The 27,195-nt window shown below is 40.1% G+C and overlaps 2 protein-coding genes across 2 annotated transcripts in view; one reads left to right on the top strand and one right to left on the bottom strand.

Moving 5' to 3' along the window:
* Positions 1 to 3,241: 3,241 nt before the first annotated feature.
* prr33 (proline rich 33) lies at positions 3,242 to 11,570 on the top strand. Its single transcript, XM_034588451.1, has 3 exons — positions 3,242 to 3,366; positions 3,761 to 3,808; positions 6,785 to 11,570. Exon 3 carries the CDS (start codon positions 6,800 to 6,802, stop codon positions 9,938 to 9,940), a length of 3,141 nt encoding a protein of 1,046 aa, XP_034444342.1. The 5' UTR covers positions 3,242 to 3,366; positions 3,761 to 3,808; positions 6,785 to 6,799; the 3' UTR covers positions 9,941 to 11,570.
* The window catches only part of lsp1a (lymphocyte specific protein 1 a), a 35,922-nt gene continuing 14,415 nt past the window's right edge, over positions 5,689 to 27,195 (bottom strand). Inside the window, exons 3-13 of the mRNA XM_034588452.1 lie at positions 23,970 to 24,363; positions 23,669 to 23,802; positions 23,206 to 23,446; positions 22,660 to 22,797; positions 19,696 to 19,739; positions 17,807 to 17,888; positions 15,726 to 15,863; positions 13,885 to 13,980; positions 13,164 to 13,253; positions 12,456 to 12,564; positions 5,689 to 6,417 (exon numbers count right to left, since the gene is read on the bottom strand). Of these exons, the coding sequence (XP_034444343.1) occupies positions 6,395 to 6,417; positions 12,456 to 12,564; positions 13,164 to 13,253; positions 13,885 to 13,980; positions 15,726 to 15,863; positions 17,807 to 17,888; positions 19,696 to 19,739; positions 22,660 to 22,797; positions 23,206 to 23,446; positions 23,669 to 23,802; positions 23,970 to 24,363 (1,489 nt within the window). The 3' untranslated portion in view covers positions 5,689 to 6,394. The remainder of the gene's footprint in view (positions 6,418 to 12,455; positions 12,565 to 13,163; positions 13,254 to 13,884; positions 13,981 to 15,725; positions 15,864 to 17,806; positions 17,889 to 19,695; positions 19,740 to 22,659; positions 22,798 to 23,205; positions 23,447 to 23,668; positions 23,803 to 23,969; positions 24,364 to 27,195) is intronic.

Here is a 27,195-nt window from a genome sequence, read left to right on the forward strand (position 1 = left end):
GCAGGTGGTGTTTCTGAGCCTTCAAACATACTGTACATTATAGCCAAAGGAGGATAGAACCTAAATTAATCCAATATGTTGAACAATCTCCTGCTTGTGGTCTTTGAACTTGACTTTCTTGACTCCCTGGTCTGAAAGTAGTAGTAGTCTCCCACATAATCACAGCATATATATACATGACATCAGACCTACAACATGCAGGACCTACAACATGAAAAACAGACAATGTGATGATAACTGAGGTATTAGAAATAATTCATCCTCTTCCCATTGGGTCATCAGTCTGTAGTTCCTCGTTTTTTTAAGTAAAGGAAAAATATGCTTGAATGAGAAGAAAGGCTAACCTATACCTCAACTATTTTCTTACAGTGTGATCTAAAACAGTAAAATGTAAACATATGTGTATTTTAGTTGTGCTATATATGAACACTGATAATTGTTTTCTTTTTGTCCTTTAAAATGCACCTTTATAGATTTAGTGTTTCTTTAAGAAAACTGTCTTAAACTATCTCATGTGCCGTATCAGTTAGATATGTTACAATGTTTTTCAATTCAGCTGTAAGTCAAACCAATCTGCAGTATGAATCATTCAGCAAACCTCTCAACTTATTTTGTCATTTGGATCTGACATACCCTGTAGTTGTCAATTTCAGTCCTGAAAGATCTTCTAACTTCCTCCAGAGGGTGCTGCAATGACAAAGTTAACAGCAGAGACTCTCTGACACTCTGATGTCAAATGTTTTCATGTCACTGAAACACAAATAGACCAACCTGGGGCCAAGGACCTCCTGCTGGAGTTTGTTGTTCTTGATTTACAGTTGAAATGACTTGTCTGTGCTTCAGCTGCTGGAATGATCACTGAAACAACATATTTAAAATTGTTGTATAGTTTTTTTTTCTTCTAATTTGAATAATTTTTATGTGGATAGTATTGTCAGATTAAACACATTCTCATTCTTCCAAACTCCCTAAACCATTCCTTGCAATGTAACCTATAGTCAGACTGATGGAAACCCCCAGAAAGAGCCCTAACACACTCTGAAGGACACCTGACACCCCAAGGGACTAACAAACCCCCTAGCAAGGATCAACTCCAGCCTTTAAAAATGGCCGTGACACCATTTGAACCCCATGAATCCATCAAGCCATCTATGATCGAAAACACTTATACTATAAGGGAGGTGTGGCTTGAACCAATCCCAGCCATTAGGCGAAAGGCGGGGAACATCCTAGACCAGTTGACAGAATATATTGCATGGTTGAACCCAATGAATGACACATATATTCCTCAAGAGTATACTTGGAACTCACTAAAGGTCTGTGCACCTGAATCACACAGAAGCGCACCTGAATCTTACAAAACCTCAAAATGACCCAGTAAACCACCTAAATACTATTGGAACTTGCAGAAATACTTACAAAACCCAGCACAGGAGATACTTTCAAGGGCATCATAAAGGACCATAAGTAACCCTCTGAAAATCTTTATGATCACATAAATGGCTCCTAAATTCTTCTCCAGGAACCACACCAATACCTTTATAACTCCCTAATATCCCTCTTGCAAGGATACATGCCCTTAAGGTGGCACTAAAACCTTCTCACTGAGTCCTGAAAAACAACCTAAACATAAAAAAAAGACACTCTTTGAATCCCCTCAAAGGTCTCCAGAATGCTCCTCCTGTAATATCCCACAATCCGGCAATCCCCCAATGCCTTCTTACATCAGTCAAAGGTTCCTACTCAACAAGCCTTGAACCCATGAACCCTCCTCCCCAAAGAAACTGAGCAAAATATTTTAATGGCTTGCTATTGTTGACATCTCCAATGTAGTGTGGTCATTGAGTAGGATTCAAATACTGCTTTTAGACTAGTTAAAACCGTATCTGGTAGATTTGGGGTAAATTACATTAAACAATGAATAGCTCCAGAGGAGAGATTTATATCCTGCAGATGTTGATCCAGTCTCTACTCTTATTGGATGCAGAAGTTAATGCATTACATGATATAATGTCATTCCTACCGTATGATCATGAAGTATTTTTCGAATTATAAAAGCTTTAGGTTGGGTCATTCTCCTTAGAATGCAGATACCTTGAAAAATGAATTATGACTATGCATGGTTTTATTTTCTAACTTCATTGTTACTTCATGACATCACTTTTCAGATGATGTCATGTGATGGCACACAGTTTTTTTTTATTATTAGTGTGAAGTCAGATATATCAGGGCCTTTAGTTCCCAAGCTTTTCACTGGATGTTTACTTGAAAGTAGCTTTCAAGTTACAGTAACTTGGAAGAAGTTGTGCCGCTTTGTTCATATGACATGAACACAGCATCACAACTTCCTTGAGCAGCCCTGAAAACCCTTCAAGTGCTGCAACTTTGTACGATATATTTTCACCAGGGTCTATGCAGAAGCCACCTGGGACACTAGTAGACCCTTTAGAAACAATATCTTTGGTATTATCAGTGATGCCTAATGCCTCAAAAAGGAACCTGTATGCTTCTTCAGATTTGCTTGATTGACGTACAGCTTCAGAAACCCACTACAAACCCATTACATCTAGGTAATTTTGGATTAGGAAGGACTATGTCTGCTATTTTCTGTTACTTTCCGAAATCAAGTGCAACACTATGAATGTCAGGAAGATGAGTTGTCTTCATATCTTCCTCATATCATGTCTTCAATAATTGTGTCCTATCTCTGATGGTTGGCTTTTCACTGCATCTTGGAGTATAGCTCTTTGGAACAACAACAGCGTGGTAGAACCAATTTATTGAAAATAATCTGACCTTTAGAGTAGCCTTAAGAATCCTCAGAACTCAATCCAAGGTTCTAAGAACTCCATGCAGGACCTCCACCATTAGCCCCTCTACACACCACCAAAAATCCTGAAAACCAAAGATATCAATAACTGACCCGAAGGTTCCAAATTATGTGAATTGGTACCTTAATCCCATCATTCCGGAAATTTCATTATTCCCATTGGATACAAATCCTGCAAAATGAAACCCCTTCTCATCTTTCTGGATATACAGTGGAGTCCCACATCCTTAAAGGACCCCTGGGTGGCCCTCGGACCCCACTTTTAAAGTCCTGAGGTGGTGAAACCTAAGGTCCCATGGCATGTCGAGCTGCGCAGTGTCTCGCCAAGCCTTGCTCTGCTGTCAGGACAACGCCGCTGTCACTCTCAAGAGCTCACAGGGCTCTGGATTTATTTTTGGACTGTCATGGCGTCCGTTCCTTCCATTTGTAGGAAGGGGGGTCGAGTTGGGCTCAACATGAACCTGCCGCTCTAACACTCTGGGCTGGGACAAGCAGGCAGCAGCCGGCCGGCCGCCCCCAAAGCAGCAGTCGCACAGGTAAACATGCCATAATTACACATTTTATTCTCTAGATAGGGCAAAGAAAAGCTGTCAGTGTAAGGGAAACAGCTGCTGTCGAATTCAGAACCCCCCACCTTTACAGTCAGAGGTCTAATGTGTGTATGGAGAGCTCAGGATGTTTTTGTTCTTGTCCTCAGTGCAACATTAAAGCACCAGCGGGGCTGAGCTAAGTGTTAGCCTTACATTGTTTCTACTCCCGGTGGCTTCAAAACATTCTGCCCTGTCAACTATCTGTCCTGGCTGCAATGAGGCATGAGTGACTCATGATCACGTTATAGTTTCCTGTTGTGTAATTGTGGGGAATAAAGTTGTCCTTAGGTTTGGAATTGTATATTGAACTTGAATCAGTGTTCTTTTTTGTTGCGTTAAGGGGAACCCGCCTGGAGCGCTTTGAACATCAGCAACAAGTTTTTACCTGGTAAGTTCTTCCTTTTCCATCCAAACTCATGGTTTGCTGTGTTTGTGTGTGAGCCTCATATCTTCACCGGAGGTAAATAGCTTTTTGGGGTGGATTCATTTACTTAAGGGGGCCATTGTGGAGCTGCTTGGTGTTTATTACACATCTATTATTACCCTTTCCTCTTTTGAACTTTCATCCTGAAGGCGCTCCAAATACCAAACCTTCCAGAGCCTTAAAAGGAGGAGTGAACTCTCATGTGTCAGGCAGGCAGGAGGTTCAGGGAGGGAGGGGAGGGTCGAAAAACACAGCCAGATCTGGCCTTCATTTTACTGAGGTGACATACATAGTATAGTGTGGATATTAAACAATTGTTTTTTACAGACTACATGATCTCAGAAGTGGGGGGTCAGAAACACTCTGAATAATCTCATAATAAAGTTATCAGGTTCGTTTCAAGTCGAAATGGGTTATTGGGTATATTCAGTGACAATATTTCTCAGGCCCTATCCAGTGTCAGGGGGCTGTGATGTCATGAGGTCACATGCTCTGCATTCACTTTCACCCTTCAGCAGATATATATATATTTATGTGTCTATATGTATATATGTTGGTGGGAAGTGACATGAGAAGACCCTGGTGTGACATAACTGCACTCCAGCCGTGCAAGTAAGGCTCAGCCTGTAAAGTGTACACTCACAGATGGGCGTACAAGATTCTCCCTAGGCAGAGTGCAGTTTTTTTATATAAACCTAATTGGGGAAAAAACAAATAAGTATTTAAGTATTTAAAAGTTACTTTTAAATATTTAAAGTCAAGTAAGTCAGTCTGAGACTTCAATACTTTGATCCATTGTGAGATATCTTACCAAATACAGACAGATTTTAACTTCTAATCTCAAAATCTAGGGCTTAACATCTCAACAACCCACTTACTATAAAATTTATTGTGAAAGTTCATGGACCCAGATGATGAATCCTGATGATTTTTATGACCCCTTCTAACAGCGGACCAGGTGAAATAAAAAAAGACATTGATCCCCATACCCTCTCCTTATCGATAGGTCTGGTCTCTGTTTATGGGCTCAAACCTTATGGGGTACCACTTAAAGCTCCCCTAGAGGCCTGTAAAACTTATCGTGTTTTACATGGATGGTTGATGGTTAAACTCAATAACTCAGTTTTTGCAGACGCCTCATCTGATCTGCATCACATCACTCTTTCGGGAAAGTGATGCAGCCTGTAAAAAGCTAGGAGTCTTAAAAAAGGGAAGCAGGTGTTTGGCCAGCCTCCTTTCTGCCTTCAAACTAAAATTAGGCAGAGTAAAAGCTTCCAGGATCAGCTGTGAGTCTGTAACATCATCCAGGAAGAGTTGAGATACATGCTCCTGTTGGTTTTTTAGCCTTCGGCACTGATCTGTGGCTCTTATAAACAGCACTCACATAAACAGGATGGGTCGTCCCATAGACTATATAAAGATCATCATGGGTCATCCTCAATACCTGTGTGTGTGTGTGTGTGTGTGTGTGTGAAGGTTAGCAGTAAGATCTCTCAAATCCAAAGTAAAAAAATGTATGTTTGTATCAAGTATCAAAGGTTCATTTCTAAAACATTAATTGGCCACAACCGAAATTTTGACATCACACTCCAGTTGACAAACTTAAAAACTATCCTAAAATATTTAAGACTATCATCCCATGTTAATCAATTTGTATTAAATTAGATGTGTTAACCAGCAGTAATCATCATCTGAGAACCATAAAGCTCCACAAATGATTTGATAGAAAAAAACCGAAGTTTCCCTCTCAAACTAAATATGATGTTATGTGTTTTCAGTGCTCCAGCAGAATGATCATTGATCATTTACCGTAAACCACAATGAGATGAAAAAACAGGTGATGCTCAAGTAGAAAATTATTTTAATTTATTTAAGAAAAGGGGTTACAAACAAACACAAGCAGGAATCTCAGTAAATGGACATTAAGGGGAAATGGCTGAATCAGTGAAGAGATCTAAAGGAACCAGTGAGTTAAACTAAAATATACGCAGGAGATGGAGTTTGATTGTACAGATCAGGTGTCTATATAATAAAGGTTGATGTAACAGATAGCAAATCTTCCAATGCTCCTCACATAATGGCCACCTTCCATTAGTATGAACTCTGAAATGTTTCAGATTGTTCTTTAGCCAAAGTGTAAAGGCAGAATAGTTGACACAACATAGTGTGGTCTTTTAATCGTACATGATTGGAAAATGTAAACACTTTCTACATAAAAGACTTTCCCTACATGCTATCTGAAAAGGATCAATCATTGGCAATAATGAGAAAAAATAGAAACATTAAGGCTCACAGTTAGATATGTACATAATGATAGAAATAGAATGTCAGACAATACAAAACCAATGAGGAAATCAAATATAATATAGACATTTGAGAAGCAGATCTTTTGGACTTGAGCTGTTGAGTTTGTCCAACTGAGTCATAGAAGATGTTTTATTGGATATAAATGGAATATTGTAACTATAAATGTTGTGGAGCTGCTTCGGGTGGACATCTTTCATAGCAAATAAAGTCGAGGTGGTGGCCACCTGAAGAGTTGACACCTGCTCAGTAATCTCCATGACACAAATCTGCAAAAAATTACGAAAAAAGAAAATGTTAAATAAGCAAATATTGCAAAATAATTCACATTGCTATTATGTTACCTTTTGAAAATCTTTAGATTTTAACACTTTTAGCCTGACAACAATGTTCATAAAGGTCTCATCAATTTAGATTTGAGAAATCTTAATGCCTTTGGAAGGTGTTTTTGAGACTTTCTTGTGATCCAGTCAAATGTTGGTTAAGGACAGAGACATACCAGGGGCAGAGGAGAAGATTTAATTGGATGGTGTTTACAATTAATGAACATTTAAAACTTGACACTTGACAAATGCTTTGGCGTGAATCCCTGTGAATCTACCTTTTCTAACAGTTTTTGCTTTTTTTTCTCCACAGAGTGCTGCAGTACTCATGGCTGTCGCTTACAGTGCCGTCACCCATCCGGGCCTGCTTTCCCAGCAGTACCCTCCACCCCTGCTGCCCAAGCCTGGAAAGGACAACATTCGGCTTCGGAAGCTCCTCAAGAGAACTGCTAAGAAAAAGGCCTCTGCTCAGGCAGTGCAGTCTACAACGCCTTTTCGCTCCAACCTTTCCCCTGTGAATGAAGCAAGTCCTGACCTCGAGCACAGTGACCACTCCACTCCTCCCCGGACTCCAGAGACACCATCCAACCTCTACGGTGTCCAGCAGCCTCAACGGTTTACTGTCAGGCCGCTGTATCAACATGTGGCATCTCCTTACCCGCAGCGTGCAGCTTTTGGCAGAGCAGCAAGGTTCTCGCCACAGACAGTGGCATTCCCATCATACTCATACTCGCAGCATGTCACCTCAGTTTCTTCATATTCATCATCAGCCCACCTTTCTGGAGTCTCAGCAGCTCTGGGGCCAGTCGTACAGCCGGCAGTACCAAACATATCTATGTCAGCTTATTTTGTGCCTGAGATAACAGTGTCACCTGCTGAGGTGAAACTGACAGCTTCTACCACATTTGCTGACACTCAAGCTGGTCTAAGACCTGCTGCTGCAGTAGTAACTCTACAGCCAAAACCCAAAAGTCCAGGTCTGACTCCATATTCAACTTCACGAAGTCAAGGTTTGATTAGACCTCTCACTGTGTTGACCCCGTTTGTCAAATCAAGAAGTCCTCGTCCAACTTTCAAAGCAACTGAACCCTCAAGGTCACCCAAACCGATGTTTGATGTCCCTCAAATTAGAATGTACACAGCAAGCACATCGTTCTATGAGTCATCCAAGACCCCACCAGTGTACGACACAACTGAATTAACTGATATTGGCAGCACAATACCTCAAATTAAAATACCAACAGAAACGAAACAAGATTTGACCCCAATATCTGAGGTCAGAAGAGACACAGCACAGACACCTCAGCCTTCTTTCTTGGGCACAGATCCCCAGCGAAAAACACCAACTTCGGAGATCAACAGAGTTATAACACCTACCCTTGAAATCAAGAGAGCCACTCCAGCATCTGACATCAAAAGAGCCACTCCAATACCTGAAATCAAGAGAGCTACTCAAACACCTGACGTCAAAAAAACCACTCCAACATCTGAAATAAAAAAAACCACTCCAACATCTGAAATCAAAAGAGCAACTCCAACATCTGAAATTGGAGTTGCACCAACTTTTGAGTTCCAAACATCAAGAACTTTAACAGGGCGGCCTAAAACCCCAGCATACCACATGGGTCGGGCTACAACACCTGTATTTGAAATTTCAAAAGCCAATCCTCTATTGTTTGCAGTGTCACCAATACCAGTAGAGCCAGAGAGGTCAAGAACACCCGAAATGGCTTCTGCTGTGTCCAAAAGCACGATGACTATTGAGCCTAGGCCTACTGAAACAATACTGAATGGGGACATTTTTTCAAATGTGACACCTGCAGCTAAACCAATTCAACAAAGTATAACAAGGTCAAAATCAGAGCCTTCTCTGATCACAGAAAAGAACAAAACTGCTGCAGCTGGTTCTGAAACACCTAAAACTCCCACATCTGAGCCAACAACATCAGCAGTCACTTCTAACAGCTGTCAGAGGCCTAAGACTCCAACTTTTGAGGCATCGCGGCTTATGACCACATCACCTGGCTTCAAAAGACCAAAAACACCAACTGGTTTATCATCTGTTGCTTTTCAAAGACCTAGAACCCCAACCCAGGGGGCTCATAAGTCTGCCTATCGTGGATTGACACCAGCAGAATATACTGCTTATGGTGGAATCAAAACTTACTCTCCAGCTTTTGGTATCAGAGGTTCTAAGACATCAACTGAAGAGGAGGTTAAAGTTGAAAAAGAGGAATCAGCAGATTATAAAACACTGAGTCAAGAACCATCTGTGAAAGAACCTTCAATAACTGAGGTGTCTAAAGTTAAAGACACGCCCAAAGATGTAGATGAACCCCGTCTAAGAGAGGCGAATGTTTCCACCATCCCTTCAATCCCTATAATTGTTGTTTCACAGGCATCTGACACTTTAGGAACAATGTTAACACTAGAGACAAGTACGCTATCTAGTCAGGCTACAATAGTACAAGAAGAAACAGTGATTCAACAAACACCAAAGTCTAAACCTCCAAAACCAGATGTGAAAAGTCTGAAAAAGGAAGAAACCCAAGTTAAAGAAGACATCAAACCAAAGACAAAAACCCCAGAAACCACAGGTTCCCTGCCGAAAGGTGGTGACCAAGACCCTCTGAAGGCTGTGAGGAAACTTTTAGGCAAAGATAAAGTTCAGCCTGCAGAGAAGAAAGTTGTAACTGAGGCAAAAGGTGACGTCTCAGAACAAAAAGTGAAACCTGTAACTGCCGTCACAACTAAAGCTCAAAGCTCAAAGCCAAGCTTGGCAGCGCCTGCTCTGCCTGCTAAAGCACCTGCTGCTGCATCAACAGAAAGTGATGAAAAAGGAAAAGATAAGACAGCAAAAACAGTGGTTAAAACTGCAGTTGAGAAAAAGGAAAGCGATGAGGCCCTCCTTCCAGCTGAACCCCTTCTTAAGGTCATGCAAAAGCCGAAAGGAGTGAAATCAAAACTGAGTGGTTGGTCCCGACTGAAGAAGCACATGGTAGTGGAGCAAGAGGAGCCCAGATTTCCTGAAAATGTCTCTCAGAAGGAGACAGCTGGGCAGGACCAGAATGAGGTTAAGAAATGTGAAGAGAAGGCCAAAGATGAGCCTGACACTCAAGACACAAGCCAAACCACAGACGCTCCCAAGGCAACAATGATGTGGGAAGCTGTCCTCTTCCAAATGTTTTCCACCAAAGAGAACATCATGCAGCAGATCGAGTTAAACAAAAACGAGGAGGAGAAAACGCCAGAGAAAGAGGATGAGCTAACAGAGATACCTTCATTTGCGTACCGGCTGCCTGTGCTCCTCTTTAGTCCAAAGTTTGACGCTAAAAGGCTAAAAGAGGCAGCATCAAGGCCGGTGACGAAAATTTCAACTGTGTTTGAAATGGGTCTGATTGGGCGGAAAGTTAAAGACGAGGAACCAAAAGACTTTAATAGAGTAGCAAGGGGGTTCACTGCTCCTTAGGTTGCATCTAATGTTCAGTGCCCCGATGAAAATGTAAAGACAAAAAGTTTATGTTTAATGTACAGAGCAGAAATCTTAGCAACAGAAATTGTGTACAGGTGTGGTCAGTGTTAGTCTCTGTGTTAAATGAATGATGTTTGTGACAGTGTTGTAGAAAATGTGGCCTTTACTTTATACTTTACCGAATGCTTTGTGTGGCATTTGTGTGACTGGTTGCCTGGATGTTAAATGTATTTGTGGATTAGCTGAAAGGAGAGAGCGACATTTGTCTTAAGTCATTCAGACGTCACATCAGATTAAAGCTTTTATGTTTTAAGTAATTTCAGAGCTTCTCATTTGTTCCTTTCTTTACATGTTCACAATAACTACTGACTGTTTTGTTAGTGATAGATTAGTCAGTATTTTGGTTATTGTGGCGCTAACTGTATGTGACGTATTAATATGCAGTGGCTCAAGAAAGTTAATTTTACTGAAAACCTAAAAGCAGTTTTTTACAAGAATAAGTCAACTTTAAGCAAATTATTAATAATTAGGTTTTTGTGTCTTTAAAAAATAGATAGAATAGACTAAATGATCTCATGACAAATAATTTCTGACAGAGAAAACCTCAATTTCTCTTTAATGATTGTGCAAAAATACACTTTTATTCAAAATGGTGCTACTTGCCTCAGGGTAAGACCTATCACTAGTTAATGGATGTACATGTGGAGTGATATGATATTTGAATTTTTTAATGTGTAAGTGGTTATGTTTTTACGAATGAACTTTCTTAAAGTCACAATGAAATAACAGTTTAGGAGGATCTAAATTCCTTTATGTGACCTTGGCAGGGGTGTAACGCAGGGACAGTTTGTCTTACATGTCAGCAATAACAGCTTTGATGCTTCAATAGTGGATGTAATTAAGTGAACATGAAGATATTGTCTTTTGTCTATGATGCACGTTTCTAAACAGCTAATGAGAGCATAACACCAAAATAAACTGAGTAAACTACAAATGCTAAAGGAAATATTAGATTATGAATTGAAAACATGGAATAAATGAAGAGTACAAAAATCTGATAAAAAGTGAGATGCCAAGGACGAGATAGACAATATTTTACATCGGGTGGGTGATGGTTCACGTTTCATTAGGGTTAGGTTTTGGTCACACCCCAAACTCAAGGGCGCAACTACAGTTATTGCGTAGTTAATATTCCAGACTTCCAGACTTCTTTCTATACGTAGTCTATGTAGTGAGAGGTAGACAAGAGATCTAAATATTTCAAAAGTGTTAACCAGCCGTCTTAGTGATTGATTTCATTGTGACTTGAAGAAGGCAGCTGAGCTAAAAGCTTGTAGAGAAGGTGAATGATGAAGAGCAGCCTCGGTCATGATACTGGATACTGAACTGTGGGGTCAAGGGTCAAGAGACATGGAGGGGTTTTACTGTGAAGCAGGGCAGGCAATGTATTTTTCTATTTTTATTTTCTAACTTGCTGGATTATGTCTGATCTGATTTCCATTGTGTGCAGGAGTTGTGGATTAATCTAGTGAGTCTTTGACAATGTAAACCTTAGCAGGTAGATTTTCTGTGATTCCTTTGAATCAAAACCTGTTGACACTTTCAAATAAAATCACCAGGCAAAGTTTTCCCTGTGCTTGTGTATTTCTTGTGAATCTGCAGTGTCGAACACTGAGCTGGAAATAAAACATGGTATTTTATCCCATTCGATTCACTGCACATGAGCAGTCAAACATGAGCACTCAATCCATGACTGGGGGAGTTTTCAACCATTGTCTGTGTCACATTTATCTGTTTAATTTTCCATGTAGAATTAGTAAATTAATGTATTTATTAGTTTTCTTGCTTTGGAATCAGATAAGGACATCAGATGGTTCAGACTGGATGCGTAAACTTATCATCATCTGAACATGGTAAACATGTGCACTGCACATTTTATTTAGAGATGATGTAAAGTCTATAATGATAACATTAAAATAATATTAATAGTAATATTATTAATATTATTTTACTGTTATCATTTTAGACTCTACATCATCTCTAAATAAAATGTGCAGTGCACGACAAATTTCAGGCTGACATGAGTCAAAAAGAAAGATATGAATTGGCCTAAAATATCTTTAGCTTCTTTAGCTTGTTGCACTGGTTCCATTAGATGTTACTGCTGTTTATTATACAAATACCTGTTGTCTGTCTACATTTAATTATTTTCTCTTCTTGCCATTTTTGAGCCACAATTTCGGGTTGAAGATTAAAAGTTACAGGCTACATGCGCATTAGAAATAGGAAAGAATAAACTTATTCTGAAAACAACAGGGGAAAAATTATGTTGGTGCCTGTTGTCGGTTTAATAAGTTGTTTAAATGTAGTACATTTTATATCAAATTCAAGTCTCTACTCTCCTTTAAATTGAAGTCACTCTACTCTAATCAACAGAATGAGAAAAATAAAGTTAAAGGATGATGCTGAGCTTCACTAAAACAAAGAGAAACTCTCCTGTCACTTGTCTTACCAGACTGTTTGTTCATAAATTCTCCTCCACTCTTGTCGTCCATGGGGATCTTGTTATATTTGCCGTGACCAGTGACGATGAATTTATACTTTTTACCAGCTGGTGATCCCTGATGAGTAAAAACAGAAATTCACATTAGTTATAATGTTGTATCCTGGCATTGACAACATTCTTATTGTTCAATAAAAGAAATATAGATAAACATGCTAATAATACACATATGATAATAACATGTACATTAGTCAGTGTCACTTAAGTCATTTTTTTCTGCAGTAAGCACCTGGTTCACAATCTCAAAATTTCAGTGTAATTTAGCAAAAATAGAGATAAAACACATAATAAATAAAGTTAAAGATGAATTAAACTTTTTTTAAAGTAAAATATAGGTTATGTAGATATAAAAGTTATTATAAAAAGTTATGATATGATTATCATGAATGAGAGCATGCATCATTATTATCTGAAATTATTGGTCTGTTATCTCTTAAACTGTAATTTTACTTTTTTTATATCATTTGCTTGGGGTCAGGTTGGATATATGGTTTTGTGGATTTGTTTTAGATGTTAAAGGCTATTCTTACTATTATAGTCAAATATGATTGAAAATATAGTCAATATCGTGTCAATATCATATTTAAAGGCATTAGAGGCAGTGCAGAGGGAGAATGACAGAACTAATACAAGTGAAAAAGAAGATGTTTGATTTACCTTATTGGCTCTTTGACCTGGTCCTTCTGACGAATCTCCGATGATCTCCCACATGTTCTTCTTCTGCATCACGTCTCCAGGCTTCACATCCTGAGAAATCAATCAATAATCAAACAGGTTGGTATTCTGAGTCCTGCTGCCTGTTGACCAGGATGTAGTTTACTGTTGAACTGTGTAGCTTTACACTGAGAGGTGTTTCTGTTATGTAGCCTACCCTCATTGATATAGATTGGCTGAACAAAATAATGTTTCACTTTGTTTTCTGCCGTAGATCCTAATGCCAGATACATAAACATATACAATTTGAATTAAAACTTGTTAGAGTTCATTTTTCTGACCAAAATACATTTCCAGTTGTTCCTAGACATTCTTTTGACAAATTTAAAACACTTAGGCAGATGTTTGCTGCTGATATGAGGGAAGTCATGATTAAGATATTTGTTTTTAGAAAAGAAATTAAGAGAAAAGTTACGGCAAAAAAATAACAAGCTGTTTCAACAGCTGATGTATCTTGTTTCTCCACAAGAGGGAAACCTCACATCACGAACCCACATCAAACATCCGACAAGTCTCATCACAGTCAGCTGAGTTTCTAGACTCAGCTCCTGGGGTCAGCTCAGTGGAGCTAAAGGGCTGGCTACACCCTGGACAGGTCGCTATCACAGGGCCAATAGACTGTGACAGGAGGAAAGTGAATGTTCGCCTTGTGTTGGTGACTTACTGTTGCTTTGCTGGACGACTGTCTGCTGCCATCAGAGGGGCCTTTGACCCACTGGGTGATCAGGTTGGCCACGCCCACCTTCAGACCATCAGTGTCCTGATTCCGAAATAAAAAAAAACAACAAAGAATAAGATGCTTTGTTCATCCTGTAAATGCTTTGGATGAAAACACAATTTATCTATTAGATAACTGAACGTATTTAATTTCAGAAATAACCAATATTTTGTTGACTCCACCAGATACTTCCATAGGAACTGTATTGTTATTAACTTACTAAAGGGTTTATATTACAAACTAATTCATATTAACAAAACAATTACATTTAATGTCACTAGAAAAGATTAACTGTTATATTACCTCAACATTTTAAACTTAAAAATCACAGTGCTCTGTAAACCAACTTAAAACATTGAGTTCAGAGCTGATTAACCCACTAACACCTCTGTTTGTTTGTTTGTTTACCTCAAAGAACTCCAATTGAAACAGATATATATTTAACACGTACAGTAAGAGTCTCACAGCCAGGATTTAAAGTAGACATGTGACGCTGCAGCTCGGAGGTCGGCCAAACTGACAAACATGATCCCCACAGGCTGACTGGTTTGTCTGTGCACAGACTGGTTGGCTACAGGTCCATATGTTGCAGCTGTTACAGCTGATTGAAGACAGACTTTGCAAATTTTTCCACTGTAAAATGTCTAAAAACTAGACCTGTGTTACATGTGTGTACATGATTCCAAATGTTTCCAGGAATTGTAAAATCTGTCGTTATTAATCCATTCAATACAAAAATTACAATGCACTTTTTAGATCGTTTTTGAAACTTAAGTTTTCAGAGAAACCAGGTCTGCAGAGACGTCCTGTGAACAGAAACAGATTTTTGACATGAAACTGCTTCATTCAATACTTTTACTGGATTTAGTGAACGGGTCAATGTTTTGGAGAGGACGCGTCAGAGGACAATTCAGCTTCAGGGGAAAAAAAACAGAGCAATGATCACTGATAGAATCTAAAGCTCACATGGGAGAAGTTTGCCATCAACACTATCTGTCAGAAAACTTTTATACATGCTTACCATTGTAAAAGTGTCTATTTTAACCCAAACTATCCTCTTTCCCTAAAACTGACCAACTAGTTTTCTTTCCCACACTTCTCATATGTAGAACTTTTATATCTGATGACACAAGTTTTTGTTTGTAGGAAAATGTGTTCAGTGACATAACAGCAAGGTACATCTGCTCATTCTCCCTGTATCTCTATGTGGAAAGATCCTCTTTGGGCTTCAGTAAGAGTTTGGTTTTAATCATTATACACAACAGTTATTATCATCTCTTCACACTGGTGTCACTGAGATGTCCCCTGAAGTATTCTTTATGTTCGTGCCTGATTAAAGCCTTTTTTGGGTTTTAAATGTTTTACTACATTTTGTCTAATAAATGTGTCACAGCAACAGCCTCTTTATCATTTGTTAACATATATAATATGATATTATTCAAGTCTGAAAAGGGCTTAGATTAATCACTTTTCATCAATACATGTTACCAGGAGATATGGACATTTAGGCAGGTGTGTAGGTGTGTGTTCACAGATTTGAAATTATTTTGATGGCATAATCTGTTGTGGAAAATCCCGTTGACATTTTGCCAGTTTATTATTTATTTTCTAGTTACCAGTTCATCACGTTGTCTGGGAAGTGATGGCATGCATGTGTGATGCCACTAGGAGTCACTAAAGCATGACAGTTTGGCCTCTTTCACTCCTGGGGCCACCAGGTTTATCATTTAGCCTAGAACATTTGGTGTGAGAGCAGGAAGTAGCCACGTCCCTGTAGGTTTTCTGACCTTGCTAGTTGCTCCCTTGGTGGGACTCTGGCTCCAGGCCTCTCCGGCCTCAAACAGGTTCTTCTTGGAGGCGACGACCTCAGGTGAGCTGGGCAGGTCAGTCAGAGATGCCTTCACTGCTCGCGCCTCTTGTGAGTTCTGAAAAACAATAAACCTGGATAAGTTCTGTGTAAACTAATGAAATCAGAATATTTTAACCTTTTTTTGTATGTGTGGTTTTATTTCTGCTCAGGAAGCACAATTCTGATGTGGTGTCTAAGAAACAACACAGAACAGTTTCCTGGTTGTAAAGCATTATGAGAAGTTATTTAAGTCCAATATAAACAGTACTTTTTTTTTTTTAAAGGGAACCTTGGTCTCAAAAATTGGTCGGGTGCAGATGTGAAATTAATGTTTTATTTCAAATTTATTTTTGAATGGCTTGTTTTCCACTTTGATATATATAAATTAAACTTTCTCTTATTCATGTTCTTAATTTAAGGTTTGTGGCTGTAAACCTAAGGCTAATAAGCCAAAAGAATACAATTCTAAATTACAATTTTACTTTTGGGTTAGATTATGCATCATCTGCATCATCTATCTATTTTAATATATAAGTATAATGCAATACACAGAAAATTTGTTTTTGTTCAGATTTCATTTTGTCACTACGTCATAGTCATAGTTTAAAGAAATATATACATTTATATATAAAACATAGAAAAAATATATTTCTGTTTGATTAAATTATTTAACATTAATTTTGGCACTCATGGTACTCCATACACACCATGTTTTAACAGTGCTTTACTGATTCACGTAGGATAAGCCTACTTTTACTGGAATTTATGTCAAACCAGTTTTTCTTTGAAAGTGTGTCATGAACACATGTCAGAAATGAACCTGGGGTCATTAACTGTGCTGTTAATCAGCCTGGGAACCGCCTGAGGTGAAGAGTTAAAACAGGGAACGGAAGAATGACAAAACAAAGTTCTGAACATCTGGTTATTCCCGTCATATATCTGTCCTGACACATGCTGAAATGAAACAGAGCTGTGAAGTCATCGCCCAGGTGCTGATTCCAGCACAAAAAAAGGGGTCAGAGCTATTTCTGGTTTAAAACAATGATGGGTCCCACGGTTCAAGTCAATGTCAGCAGCTTCTGATCACTGCAGGGTGTGGACAATTTAGTTCCAGAGATACACCAATCGTTATATCTTTATATCTTTCATTTTGTCACACTGATTGTCCATACTGTAAATCTACTGTATTGCTCTATTCTATCCATTTTTCCAAACTGTTGCTGTAAAGGTAAACAATGTGATTCCTTTCCTACTGCCCAAAAGACCCCATGCCCTCTGTTATTGACCCCATGCCCTCTCCTCCAGTGCCATTTTCAGGACAAACTCTAATCTGTTGGACTCTAGGAATAAATGAATAATCCATGTGGTGTTTGTTCACTCCAACACGTTCATGTCCACGTGCCTGCAACAATAAGTGCAGCCTCCAGGGGGCACTGTCAGCATCGTACACAGCTCCTTCCGAGGTGTGACTTCAGATAAAAGCAATGTGATTGGACAGTGTAACAGGTGTGAATCAGGTGCCACAATAAGCCTGAACTCGTCCTGAATTCCTGTGCGCTCCACTGAATGAGTCAGGTTGTTTGCCAATGAATGATGTGAAACCAACCTGCAGTGGGGAGGAGGGGGGGGGAGGGCGCGTGATGAAAATACTCATCAGCTCCATCAATGGGCCTTTTGTGTTTGTGAGCACTCCTGTGTGTCTGTCTTTGTGGAGGCTGGGGTGATGACATGTTTGGACAGTTGGGACATTTGGTCCAGTCTTCTGAAGGCTATGGGTTTCAAAGTCCAACTGTTGTTTACTTTTTTACTGTCAATAGATTTTTATTTAGTAAAAGGAAGTTCTTGTGGGAAATGTTCCCTTTCGTCACAGTCCAGAGCAAAGGAACGAGACAAAAAGTAAACTGTATCCATGGCCATGACCATCATCATCATCATCATCATCACCATAATCATCATCATCATCATCATCATCATCATTATCATCATCGTGTCTGTGTGTGTGTGTGTGTGTGATCTGACCTCCACAGCGTGAGCGTACTGCTCCAGCTTGTCGTCGATCTTGGCCATCAGTATGAGAGGCTGCGTCTTCTTAAAGCTGTTACTGATTCAAACGAATCAACAAATGCAAGCAGTTAAACCCAGATATGCAGATCTGAAACCAGTTAAGTCATGATCCTCATCATGTGTTGGTTTTCTTACCCTCACAAAATCTCATTACTCCCTCAAATTATAATTGTGACGTGGCAAAACTCCTCTCCATACCATGCAAACTTTATTTTGTGTCACTGAGTGAAATATTCAAACTTAAAACTCAGGTTACACTCATGATATTTCATCAAATAGCAAAATATCCGTAATGTCACAGGTCACACCGCAGTCAAAACCACAGAAGTTTTAAGTCTGACCAGCACATGTGGACTCTAGGAGTCCTGATGTTGACTCAAATCTGGGTTTGTGAATATTGAAAGGTTGTCTGAGATGGTTTTCTCTTATTCTCTGCAGATTCAGGAAGGTTTCCTTCTTTTATCCAGTTGTCCAAACTCAACCTCCACAGTCACCCTCCCCTAACAACAAACCCTCCTCCCTCACATCTCTTTTGTCATTTTACAGCTCCGGATATGAGTTGAGCTGCTGGATGAGGTCATTTCTCCACATTGGGGGAGGAACCTCATTCATCAACTGAATCATTTGCTTCAACATGTCTGAGGCTCTTTTCTCTTTGCCCACTTTTTGTGTGCACCTCTGATGGAGGAGAAGAGCAGATGAAATGACATCATAGACACTTCTGATCTAACTTGCTTGCATTGACACAATTCCAATAGGTTTTATGAGCTGCATCTTTCACGACTGGAAGGTGTGACTCAGTTTTGAGTTTTACCTTCAGTAATAAAGTTAGAGGGGAAGTTTCTATAGATCTTTTGCTGATTTTCTGAACGATTTATTCGTACATATATTTCATTGGAAACCCAATTTATACTGAACTTGTTTCTGCTGCCAACAATCTGCAATTTCTGCAGGTCGAAGTTAAAAGATTACTCTTACTGCCCGAAAAAACATGCATGTTAAGCTCATTGCTCAGAAGCACTAACACTGCTGGAGTCAAAGGTTCCTCCCCGCCTTCTGAAAATCTCCCCTGTTCCTGGTACAGTCATTTTAAGATAAAAGCATCCACACAGAGGTTTCACTCCTGCCGAGAGCTGCTCAGAGCTGATAACTAGCTGCTGCAGACTGCCTGGAGCCGCCATACCTCACCCACCAGCAGAGAAAATACAGCTGCCTGCATCTGGACGGAGTTTAGCCGACCCATAAATCATGGCAGAGAAGGGTGATGCAGTGAGAGAGGTGGAGAGGTCACCTCTGAACCCTCTTCATCAGTGTTTATCTTCGTAGAGAGGACGGTTAACCAGCAGACCAGCTGCTCTGCACAAAAACTCCACATTTTCTCTGCTGAAGGAAGTATTGAACTCCTGGTCCAGGATGACATTTTAGAACAGATCTATCCATCTGATATCTATACTGCGTATCCTTTAGAGGTCATGGGGGAGCTGGAGCCAATCCCAGCTGAGATTGGGAGACAGGCTGGGTTCACCCTGGACAGGTCGCCAGCTCATCACGTCCCACAAACAGAGACAAACAACCATTCACATCTACAGTCAATTTAGAATCTCCATTAACCAAACCCCAGTCTGCATGTCTTCGGACTATGGGAGCAGGAACCTTCTTACTGTCAGGTGTAAACCACTTTTTATTTCAAATAGTTGACAAGTTTCCAAAGATACTAAACATAGTGACCTGGTTTTTGGGGCAAATGTTTCAAAACTGATGCACAAAACATCCAGAATAATTCAGTTTGATGGAACAGTTAGAGAATGATTACTGTCACACGTGAGATCGCTCAGGATAGTCACCTTTTCTTCAGTGAGCGGTTCAGGGACTCTGTTCTCTCTGTGATCTGCATGAAAAACAGAAGAAGTTGAGGTCATTTTTCTGAGAGTGCGTTTCTCTATGTCTCGGTTCTGAAGTGTGTCTACAGCAGCTCGGCTCTGTGTTCGTCCACAGACCGCCACAGCTCCGTCCAAGACAAACGGAGCCAGGTCTGCTGGTCTTAATCAAACCATGCAAGTCATCAGCTACTCTGACGGCACGAGCAAAGGATGATGGGAATGTGCTTTCTAGCCCATATGTCCCATATGAAAAACAAGAGGGTGATCTGTATTGGGTATTTTTTTAATCATAATGAATTTCCTTTGTGTGATGTCAGGCTTAATGTTGACTGACTGTAATCTCAGTGTTCTATTTGTAGTTACACTTTCATTTTCATGTCTCTTTCCTGTACTGATGTTCTTCCTATTTTAAGGATTGTTGTGAACCAACCCTATAACCTTTAGATCATACATCCAGTGGCACTCTACTTCCACTAATGTCATGTATTAGTTAGTCACAGCTACATTTCAGATGGAAATCTTCAACTTTTTACTCCATATTTGACAGGTAATGTTTCCAGTTACTTTTTAATTTAAAATGTTAGACAAAAAACAGACGATAATCTAATAACATACAACACATTGTTTAATATTAGACCAGTGGCTCCCAACATTTTGGGCTTGTGATAAAAAGCAGCGTGCAGTTTTGACTCCTCCTACTAACTCCCGTCTAATCTTAGATTAGTAAAATGACTTTAGGAAAATGATTATCCTTATTACACAGATTTTCAATTATTTCAAACAATTTGATGAAAGACCAATGCATGGCTGTCAAGTTTTGCATTATAACGTTGTCTATTCTTCTGTGCTCTTTCCTTAATCATCTGATGAGCCCTCGCATTTATCTGCTGACCTCTACAGGGAGGTAGCCAATGGACTTAAATAAAATATTTAAAATCAGCTCCAGCAGTACAATGCTGCAGAAGAATTGATGAATGAATACTTGAGGTAAAGTTATCTGTTATTATCTGCTGACTTTTACCTGTGATGGAGTATTTCTACAGGTGTGGTGTGATTGGACTGTGGTAAAGGAAGTGAATATTTCCTCCATTACTGCCTGAACTCATGGTATGTCCATGGTGACCTGACCCCTGCATCTTTCAGATCACAGTCTGGCCTGAAGCTGTGTAGGACCCTCCAGTGCTCAGGATATTTTACTTCTCTAGGTTGAGCCGCTCTTTATAGCAACCTGGTGTGACGGACTGTGATTGTCACATGGTCGAGAGGCTACATTTCACTGCTTTTAATTTTCTCTGTGGGCAGCAGAGGACTGATGTTCAGGATCAGTGTTTTCTATGACGTTAGAGGCGTTACTTTAAAACTTAAAATATGAGGGGATCTTGGAGGGTACTATAATTCCTTATTAACATAAGTAGCCGGCAGAATAACAAAGGGTCCATTAACAAAGCAAGTCCATTCACTGTGTCACACAAACATCTAATTTCTTGGTTTCCATGGTACATTGTTTGAATCTGAATGAAGAGTTTTGATTGTAAATGTCTGTCTCATATGGTAATAGAATTACCATGATTTGTATCCCACACAGAGCAGTGTATAGATTTCTTTTTCCAGACACATATGAGGCCACCATGCCCTTTGACCTTTCACTACTGAAATCTAATTAGGCCTAGTTCATTTTTGAGTCAAAAATTTGAAGACATTTCTTAAAGACAGACTTGAGGTATCATGTCAAAGGCCAAAAACATGTTTTTGAGGCATAAAAAGTAAAGTATTTAAATGTAACTTCTTCCTTTAATTCCCTGTATAGCACTGTCTGTAAATGTTCAGTTCAGATACAAAAACTGCCAAAAGAAGGTGCAGAGGTGCAGAACACACATGCAGTGTCATGCACACACACATTTTCATCTACACCGCTGATATCCACATACACAGCCCCTGAAGTCCTGAAAAATATTTCATTCCTAAATCGTTTGAGCACCACCAGATAAAGAAAATGCTTCAGGGGCTTTGTACAAGAAATCAGCTTGTGCCCAAATACAGCAGGAACATGACACAGTGGTGTACAGTGGAGTCTTTTCACAAATACACATTTTAACCATCAGTGAGTTATCTGACAACACAACATGCTTTTTTGGTGCATTTATGTCACACTGACTAACAAAACACACTCACAGACCCAAACACACTCATGCGACTTACAAGCTGAGGCTGAAGCCATCGGCTGCGAAGATAACACAAGTATTTGTCATTGGGTGTTAATGGATAATGGATCACCAAGATTGAAGGATGATTCACCCCCACAAAAAATACAATAAAACCGTTCTTTCCCCCTCTTTCCACAGTGACTGCTGCTGCCCTCCCATCTACACAGTGAAGTTATCAGCTGCAGCTCGACCAGAGCATCCAACCCTCCTGGATTTCGAGGCGCCGGCTGCAAGTAAACTTTACTGAATTCATGTTTAAACTTCTTCCTTAGCGTCCCTTGCTAACCTCCACAGTTTTCATTCTGTCACTTAGCGTTCACACTGCGAACAACCACTTCTGTTATGTTATTCATAATCTTCGCTGCCACGTCGTGGCCACTAAATCTCCCTGAGGAGAAAATTAGAGCTCAAAGAGAACAACATGTGTGAACCACATCTGTGTTTGCATAACAAACTCTCTTGTTGCCACAGTCTAGTTCCGTCTAGATGAATAAGTACCACCATATTTTGGTAGGAGATTGTGGGATTGCAGATGAGCATTACTCTTTACATAAATACATGAATTGCATGTTCAACACTTTCCAACCACACACATAAATGTAAGTGGAACTTTGCCTTGCTCAGAGTCAGTCAGAACACAGTGGATCATCGAAGGTGCCCGCAGTGTGAACGCTGTCGTAAAGTAAAGGACTGGAAAATAGTTGTGTCTGGAGGGGTTGTTTACCTTGTGTGTGGGAGCTTTTGGACTGAAGGGACTGAACATCTCGTCCCCGTCCACGCTGGACGTGCTCAGGCTCTTCATCCTCTCTGCTGCCTCCATCCTCCTCCTCTCGATGTCGTCCTTCATACGTCTACGCTCCTCCTGGAGTCAGGGCACAAACACGGTTCAGCTCCATATTTCTGTTGAGCTGCTGGATGTACCACAGCCTTCCCTAACTAGTCATTAACTTTGTCTTTTCTGTCATAAAACCAAAAATATGAGCTGAAAGAGGCTAAAAAGCAAACACACTCCTTTGACCTACTGTTAATAAAAAAATAAGGGTTGGGTGGTCTTTATAGCTTAGCTGCTTTACTTTGAATTACATTTAAAGATTTTGTCACTCAACTTCCTGCACACTCACTGATGAGCCTGTTTTATTTTTCAGTCAAAATAAAACTATTGGATTTGTGACTTTGTAAAATCTTGCGGGTCTCTATTGCGGTCGTGTGAATATCAGAGTGATACCATGTCAACTTTTTCACATATTAAGCTTTGAATGAGGCAGCTCACCTCCTCTTTAGCCAGCCTTTCCTGCTCCTCCTCCTCCCTCCGGTGCTCCTCTTCTTGCCTGATTCGGCGTCTCTCCTCCCTTCTCCTCTTCAGCTCCTCCAGCTCCTGCTCGGCCTCGGCCTGTCGGTGTCTCAGCTGCTCCAGGTCCTGGTTCTCCTTTACCTGGAGGCTCCGTCGGATCTTCTCCAGACGCTGCTCCGTCTCCAGGATGGCCTCCGCCTCCTCCGGCTCTGTAGCTCTCCTGCAACAACAGGGAGGTTTTACATGGGAAAAACGTTCATTCATGCCCAGGCTCTGGACTGTCTCCAACACTGTTCATTCAAACACTTTGGGTCTTTAAAAAAGCTGAAACTGAATGTCTAAATATAATCTGCTCCTATCCTGGATAATAAAAGTTTTCATTTACCATTTAAAACAAAGGAAGATATTCATTAACAATAAATAAATAAAATATTGGACATACCTAGTAGATCTTTTTGTTTTGCTGTTGATGTGTGACACCACTTCCTCATTTGTTGCGTCTCCATTGTGTTTCGGCTCCTGTTGAAGGAAAACCTTCGATGTGTAGGAGACTTTAACTTCTTTTCTTTTCTCCACCTGCACAGAAAGGTTGAAACAGTTCTCTCTCAAATTACTTTACATTTGACTTGGACCTCGAACTTTGAAAAAGCTTGAATATTACTTGGACTGGAAACCGAAGGCTGACTTCTCTAGAATGATTGAAAACCTTAAACCAGCTCATTTGTTTGGTGAGGAAAACTTACTTCTGTTTTTGGCCTTTGCACATCCTCCCTTCTCCTAGTCATCACCTCCTCCCTCTTCCTCTTCTCCTCGTCCTGTCCGTCTTTCTCCCTCCTCGCCCTCTCGGCTCGAACAGCCACCTCCTCACGCTCCTTCGTCCTCTCCACCTCCATCCTGGCCTTTTCCATCCCTTCCTGCTCCTGTTGCTGGAGTCGGCTGGAGGATGTGGCCGAGGCCTGGGCGGCCTTTACGGATGGAGCTTTGTTTATCGTGTTCTCCTCCTCGTCCTCCTGGCCTCCCTGGCCGAGCTCCTGCAGGCGCTGCTGCCTCCGAAGCTCTCTGCGCTGAGTCCAGTCGCTGAAGCCTTCGTCCTCCTCCAGAGAGGGAGAGCTGCTGGGCTTGAAGTCGCTATCGAACCTGAGGAGAGACGAGACAGGAAAGGACAGTGAGCACAGCTTGTTGATGGAGTTAAAGTGACGTGAAACAGCAGCAGGTGTTTCAAACCATGTTTAACCAAATTACAAACCCAGCTCAGTTCTACTTTTTGCATGTTTATCAATTAAATATTTATACAGTGTATCATTCCCCAGAATTCAGTGCAGTGTGTCAATACTCAGACATATGACATTAATACGGAACTAGCATCACGGGACCAAAGACTTAATGAAATACCCAAATCACAAATACAAGTTTAAACATAGAGATGTATCAGATTTGAAATTGAGAGAAATAATCAACAACAGATTAAAGATCAGTGTGAAAAATAACACAATATAAGAAAAGGTTGGAGACTAAATTTGAGGGATTTGGGTTATTTTGTCAACTTGTACATCTTCCTACTCCGTCTGTATGTGGAATGCATATACTGAGAAGCATATAATACGATTTGAATAAACAGGCGACCAGCGTAGCAGTCAGTGGGGGCGGGGCATTCACAGTCAGTCTGCGAACCAGGTTGAACTTCTTCTTTGTCCCATCCTATTTATCCTTGAAAAGCTTTTGGGACAGGATCATTACTCCTGAGCTGACTCAGAGGTGACGCTTGTGCTTCTGACAGGAGGTCTGATCTTCACTGCTGGAGCTCATTTCAGCTCCTGTCAGTCAAAAGGCATGAAAGGAATTTTGTAATATGGTTCAGTGCTTTGGTAAACAGAGGCTTAGACCAGCGGCAGGGAAGTGTTCACTGTGGGGATGTCAGTCCAGGGTGGACACATAACTGTACAGAAAGAATTAAAATGGTAAATGGTCTGTATTTATGCTTTACAATTCTTGATAACGACTCAAAGTGCTTTACAGTACAGTTTTGCCATCCACCCATTATACACATTCATACAGTGCATCAATGGGCCGTTCTTTTTTATGAGAATGGTGCAGCCTTAACGGGCAATTTGGAGTTCAGTATTTGATTGCATAAATTGTTACTGTTCTAGAGGCAGAAATTCATATTTGGTGTAAATATTCATAATGTACAAACGTCAATATGTTTGGGCACAGGGGCATTTTAAGGTTTAAGGGGGAAAATCAGTACATCTTTACTGTACATCTTATATTTCTATTCTTCTCTTGTCATTTTGTCTCGTCTTTGCCCCTCGATGTGCACACCCCGAAACGATAATCTTGGCAAAGGTGGAGAATCGATAAAAACAAAATATGACGAATTGAAATGAAAACAGGCTTAGAAATAAATTAAATGAACTCTAACCAAAGCTCTTTTAATAACCTCTCCACTAACAAATCAACTTTCATTCATATAAAAGCATAACCATTGATTTACTTTAACAGGTTTTCAGGATATTTAGTTAAATACATGTGCTGCATTTGGAATGAACCCTGATGACAGAAAAAAGGGCTTCATGCACTACAGCAGTTATCCAAATAATATCAAGACCAGAAACCCAAAGCTTTACCAAAAAAGGTGGTCCACAAACAGCCACACAGCTGCCGAGCAATTTTCTGCTTTGAATGGAAATTGTATTACTTTTAAGTATTAAAGTAAAAAGTATTAATTATTAACTGAGTGATAACTAACGGTTGATTAAGTGAACTCATCATTCCACAATTTTCCCAACAATCAGCACAGTGTCTCTGTCTGCTCCCCCCCCCCGCCCCGCTGATCAAAAGTAATCAAAGTGTGCTTTGTGTTTCCAGGAGCTGGCAGAAAGGAATTCCCTCAGCATTCCCCACATGATTAAGACGCTCAGCCAGCCAGCAAGTCGACAGGTTCCCCGCTGCATGATGGGAGTCTCTGCCTGATCTCTCAGCAGCTAATGTGCCATAACGAGCGGCCATGTTTCTGCGTCGGCTGTGTGGCGACAGTGACGACACCTGGACAGGTTTTCGGAGGTTTCGGAGGTTCTGACACATTTTGATGACAAAGACACTGATTTACAGGATGTCTTTGATTCTGATGTCAGTTTAAACAAAACAGATATTCTCAGATATATAAAGTTGATGAAAATACTAACTTATTCAAAACCAAACCACAGCACTGTATATAATGGTTTGACGGCCCCTGCTAGGTTGTGTGGGGCATCACTGCTCGTTTGATGGATTGTTAAAACATTTTTGTAAAATGAAGGTCATGTCAGTAAATTAAAAAATATCTTCTGTAGTGTAGACAAACTTTTTGTAAAACAAAAATGTTTTATGCTACGCTACGTTAAGGTGAAAATGCCTTGACTCCATGTCTGTACAAATACTTACACTTCTAGTGAGTATTAAAACACAAATGTGACTCAGATATATGTCGGTCTGAGGCAGAAAACAAGCAGAAGCTCAGAGACAGAAATCAGTGAAAGATGAAGGTAAATATTTGTCATAATAGAAAGAGCTACAGGAGAAAAATTATGGATTCAACCATGATTTAAGTTTGTTTGCACAGGCACATACACAACAACTGCTCTTCATTTGACTTATTATGTGTTTACAGACTGCGTGTGATTGTGTGTAAGTTGGTTATGATTACACCAGTAACATAAAGGTTATGCAATGGGTAATGCTGCATTCTATTCAAAGTAAAACAAGTAAGACAAGCTAGAGATTTTGTTGTTGTTGGCGAGTGATTCAACTACTGTACTGTAAACAGCACAGCCTGTTTGACACATGCTGTAAACGCAATTGCTAGACAAAGTCAAACAACTGCTTCTCCAGTAAGCAATGATTTCAGCCAGAGTTCATAGGATCTCTGACTTTGTGTGGCCTTCCATTATCATTTTTATAGCAGGAGGTTGGAAAATCTTGACTTCCATG

This window comes from Hippoglossus hippoglossus, chromosome 6 (genome assembly GCF_009819705.1).
Source record: "Hippoglossus hippoglossus isolate fHipHip1 chromosome 6, fHipHip1.pri, whole genome shotgun sequence".
Lineage (NCBI taxonomy): Eukaryota > Metazoa > Chordata > Actinopteri > Pleuronectiformes > Pleuronectidae > Hippoglossus > Hippoglossus hippoglossus.